Source organism: Lipotes vexillifer, unplaced genomic scaffold (genome assembly GCF_000442215.2).
Source record: "Lipotes vexillifer unplaced genomic scaffold, Lipotes_vexillifer_v1.1 scaffold370, whole genome shotgun sequence".
Taxonomy (NCBI): domain Eukaryota; kingdom Metazoa; phylum Chordata; class Mammalia; order Artiodactyla; family Lipotidae; genus Lipotes; species Lipotes vexillifer.
Window position 1 is genome coordinate 937,972 of NW_006772699.1, and position 5,002 is coordinate 942,973.

The 5,002-nt window shown below is 44.8% G+C and overlaps 1 protein-coding gene across 1 annotated transcript in view; it reads left to right on the forward strand.

The window, feature by feature from the left end:
- Window positions 1-5,002, forward strand: part of TENM2 (teneurin transmembrane protein 2) — a 1,025,435-nt gene that overhangs the window by 848,615 nt on the left and 171,818 nt on the right. Inside the window, exons 11-12 of the mRNA XM_007447833.1 lie at window positions 2,956-3,156; window positions 4,850-5,002. Of these exons, the coding sequence (XP_007447895.1) occupies window positions 2,956-3,156; window positions 4,850-5,002 (354 nt within the window). The remainder of the gene's footprint in view (window positions 1-2,955; window positions 3,157-4,849) is intronic.

Consider the following 5,002-nt stretch of genomic DNA (forward strand, 5'->3'; position numbering starts at 1 on the left):
CTGCTGCATAAACATTGTTGTAGTATTAGCAGATTTGCACAAGAAAATGAAAAGACAGGTTCGTGAGGTTTCACTCGATGATGTCTGGGGGAGTGGGAAGGTGAGAAGAGAGAAGAATTGACATATTAGTTTAAGTCAGCCATGTTTTCATGTCAGTTTCATGGTTGAGTCATTTTTCAATGACATTTAACTTCATAAATGTAATTCATGGTTCTTCAGGGGTTTATAGTACATATTGTTTGTAAAACTCCTTGACCTCCTTTTTTATCCTTAGGGACAAAAATTGCATTCACAACCCTCTTTTGTCAAACCTACAGAGGGCCCAAGACTAAATGAGTTCTAATGATTTCAGCTGCCAGAGGGCTGGTGGTGTAAGGCACATGGTACTTAGCTGGTAAAGGCCACTGTCCCCCTTTTAGGTATAACACTGTTTCTATTTATAAAGCTTTGTAAAATGCCATCCTCCCTCCTGCCTGCGGAACACTCTGAGGAGGTGGCCATGAGACCATCGTATGAAACTGGAACCAAATTTAAGATTCATAGTGAAACTACTCCCCTTAAAGTCTGAATTTAGTTATTCCATCAGCTGCTATAATTATATAGCACAAAGGGCATATTTACTGGTTTCACTGACCTGAGAAAGGGTTATCTCATATTTCTAGATACAACAAATGGTTCTTTTGACGACATTCCACTCCAGGGCTAATAAATCTCAGTGGATTTTCCTCCTTCCTTCATACTGTAATTCAGGCTAGAGAAGCGAAAGCTAATTTATCTGGAAGAAAAGTGTCATTTTCTTCCTTTTTTTTTTTTGTTTTTTTTTTTTTTGGTATATTACTTTTTATTTCATCCTTTTAGAAAAAGATCATATGATAGTTTTTTTTCAGTTTTTTGAGAACTCCTAGCTATTGGCACCTCACCAAACATTTTAAGTGGCTAATTATAGATGGAGAGTGATTTTTGAGGCACATAGCACATGAGGTATTTTTGTGTAGATTTTGATTTTGCTATGTTTGAAATGGGGACAGAGTAAAAAACTAGAACTTTGGGATTTTCTTTTATGAGAAGAATATGGACAAGATTGATTCTGAATGAATGAGTTCATGTTTTGCAGATTCCAAATTGCACAGCATTCTTCCCAAAAGCAAGATGTTAGCACCCTTTTCTCTTTCTTGTCAGTCCTTCACACTGGAAATTTGTCTCATTAACAACAAATGCTTATGGCAAAGTCTGCCGTTTATCCTCACAGCAATTATGTATTGAGCACCTACTGTATTCCCTTGACTGTGAGAGGCATGAGATGTTAAAGGCATTGCACAGCCTCTTTGTGAATGTCTTCCATGTGTTTGAATCTTTCAGTTCATTTACATCCAGATGTGCTCCACCCTTCTGAATGGAGCAAATTTGAAAATATCAGAAAGGGTTCATGTCATCAGGAGTAATAGTCCCCAAGACAATGAGTTCAACATTAAAGTGATTGTAACCAGAGAAAATGACATCATCATAAATGTCTCCAACTAATAAAAAGTCACTGAAATGTACCTTTCTGAGAGTATTCCTGATTTAAAAAAAAAAAAACAATGGCAGCTTTTGCTTCCCCATGGCTCAAATAGTTTTGAACTGATTTCCATAAATAACGTCTTCCTGAGAAGGTCCAAATGGGATTCTGAAAAAACATCTCTTAACGCTGAAAATTCTTATTTCTGCCTCAAGCTGTGCCCCCAGTTGATGGCAGAAGCAAAGGCTTTAATCTAGGCCAACAGACCTGATTTCCAAGCTGTTAAAATGAGCGAAGTTTATGTCTTAGTCAAATAAGATGACAAGACCCCCCCCCTCCATTGCTCTGATCCATAAGGCACCATCTGAGACTCACGTAAGACCACTGTTCACCTCTCAAACCCCACGGTGTGCAGTGCCCTCTGTTCAAATGCCACTGCATCATTTTCTTGGAATACCTAAGGACACTGGTCTTCCCCTAAAAAGCCCTATTTGTTCATCCTTAGGCTGGATGGATGTCCAAAGTTTGGGGTCACATTCTCATACAAAAAGTCCTGTCCTGAGAACTGCCCTTTGAAGCTCACTGCTCTCCTCACTTTGAGTGGATTCCAGAGTAATAAACTTCAAGTCACTACTGGATGTATAGCCACTCTGATTACTAAGATGGCCAAGCAATCAGACCATGAAACTGGCAAGAACAACAATGACTGGAATCTGACCGTTAATTCACCTGATTAACGGTCTTGGGGGAGGTCAGTGCCACAGCCAGAGACTCACCCATCCATTTTACTAAGATTATGTGTAGGAAGGTTACCCCTTTGGGATCACTTCCACACCCAACTTCACCTCTTCTATCCTGCACATTTACTAACTTCTTCCAGTAGATGTGTGCTCAGAGAATGAAAACTAATTTTAGACTTAGCCTAAGTGAAACTTAATTAGGAAAGTGACTCATGCATGAGTGTCACTCGTTTTCTTTTTCATCTTTTGGTACCTTCTGTAGTCAAGTATTAGTGAAGTTAGACTGAGCCTCTCTACTTTTCTCTCCAAAAGTGAGGGATGATCGGGTTTGGTATTACACGTAGAGATATCACCAGCATTCATGGTCCACCCTCAGAAGCCCTGATGTGGTTTAATAAGAAACTAATGCTTCTAAGTACAAGGTTCTCAAGGTTGGATGATACATCTCTATATTTGGTTCCTCCTGATTCTGCTTGAGAAATCCCCCTTTTTCCTTTACATTCTCTTCAAGTTTGAGATTTGGTGTTTTAACAAATAAAAAGTCTTTAAGTCTTTATGGGTATTCTTCAAGGGGCCATGTACTACCTGGGCTGTTCCATTTGCTTGCAGGAGGGTAGGAATTGGTGAACCACTGGTCCGTTCAGCTGTAAACTGGTGTTTCATGGCCCATCCCCCATGAGTGATCAATACTTTTCCTCTTTGTTTTTTTTTTTTCAGTTGATTGCTTGGATCCTACGTGCTCCAGCCATGGGGTCTGTGTAAATGGAGAATGCCTTTGCAGCCCTGGCTGGGGTGGCCTCAACTGTGAGCTGGCGAGGGTCCAGTGCCCAGACCAGTGCAGTGGACATGGCACTTACCTCCCCGATACGGGCCTCTGCAGCTGTGATCCCAACTGGATGGGTCCCGACTGCTCCGTCGGTAAGCCAAGAGGTTTTCTCCTCACTTTCCCCGACCCTCATGCCCTGTGTTCCTTCCAAAAGCCCAAACAGATGGGAATCTGCTCTTTCCACTCGGGATGGAGGGACTTTGGTACCTCTCTTTCTCTATCCTCAGTCATGAAGTCTTTCATCCTTGAGAAAAGAACAAACAAACAAACACCACTTGGTCCTTGTGCCTCGTTGGTTCCGTCACTGCAAATGGATGAGGGGCCCGGGAGGGACGCTTCCATTTGCATTATAGCTTTCTTATGTACACTCCCTAAAGGTACCAGAAAACAAAACAGAACAATTCAGTCCCAGACAAACTGAATGGAATGTCCTATAAAAGAGAAAAGACGCTCCCTCGGGGTGCCAGGTGAACATGTTATAAAGCTCTGCGATACTCCAGTGACAGGAAAATAATGAAGCGGCACTGTACCCTTTATTTTCCTAAAATTAAGAGTACGTGTCTTACCTCCCTAGTGACCTTAAAATGGAATGGTTCAACAGTTCAAGCCAGTCTCCACCTTTCCAGGAATGGTTCTGTTCACACTGTCAAGTGCCTATCCAAGCAAGCCATCATCCTTCCGCCCCCTTCTGTCAGATTACCATGGCAATCAGGAAGGGAATCTATGCGAAGCTTTGCTACAATGGGAAAGAAATGAATATTTCATTCCAGAAGGGAAAAAAAAAGGAAGAGTCAGTTAAAATGGGCTATTTTGGGTATCTTCTCTGCCCACTCACCTCTGCCTCCAACTCTGATGTTGGTGGTCCAGGCCAAGCTCTGTGGAGGATGGGGGGAGGGGGCACCCTAGATCCAAGGCCCTGCGGTGCTACCGACATGCTGTGTGACTTGGAGTGAGTCACTAACCCTCCTGGTCTGGTTTCCCCTCCCCTGGCATGATGAGCCATGCCTCCCTCAGTAGTCTGTCATAAGGATGAATGTCTGGCACGTGCTTGTCCTCGAGTGAGAGGTCTGGAATGCCAGAGAGTGCATATCTGTCTGTATGTCTCCTCCCCAACCACAAAAGACTTTGAGCTCCTTTGAGAAAGAGGCTGTGTAAATGCAGCACAATTAGAGCGGTCATGATGGCCACCAAGGTGCCGATCTGGGTGACAGCTGGGCCTGCAGTCATCAGCGAGGTTGGAGCCGCTGGGTCTCTGACTGGCCTCTGGTCAGTTCAGGCTCTCAACAGGGAAAAGAATCCCAGCTGGCTGGGGAGTCAGGCTCCACAGGTATCTTTCCAGGTGGGCACCTCCCGGGTGGCTTTGCCAAACTGGTTGAGCAACAATGTCTGACCTCTTCCTGGGATGGTCTCCAGCCCTAGAGCAGTGGTTCTCACACTTCAGTGTACATCAGAAACACTTGGAGGACTTGACAAAACAGATTTCTAAGTCCCACTCCCCGCGTTTCTGAGTCAAGAGGACCAACCAGGGCATAAGAAGTTGCATTTCCGCATAGTTCCCCAGTGATGGCACTGCAGCCAGTCCAGGGACCCCACTGTGAGAACGCTGCTCTAGAAACTCCCTCACAGTGGATGAATACTCAGCCAGTGGAGAGACAGGCCGCCCAAGATGACATACCTCTGGGTCTTGGGCCAGCTCCAGGGACCCGGGCCATGTGTGCGGTCTGGCCTCCAGTGGAGGGTTTCACCGGCTGTGGTGTTGAGCTGTAATCATTGTTTTTCTTCCAGAAGTGTGCTCAGTAGACTGTGGCACTCACGGCGTCTGCATCGGGGGAGCCTGCCGCTGTGAAGAGGGCTGGACAGGCGCAGCTTGTGACCAGCGCGTGTGCCACCCCCGCTGCATTGAGCACGGGACCTGTAAAGATGGCAAATGTGAATGCG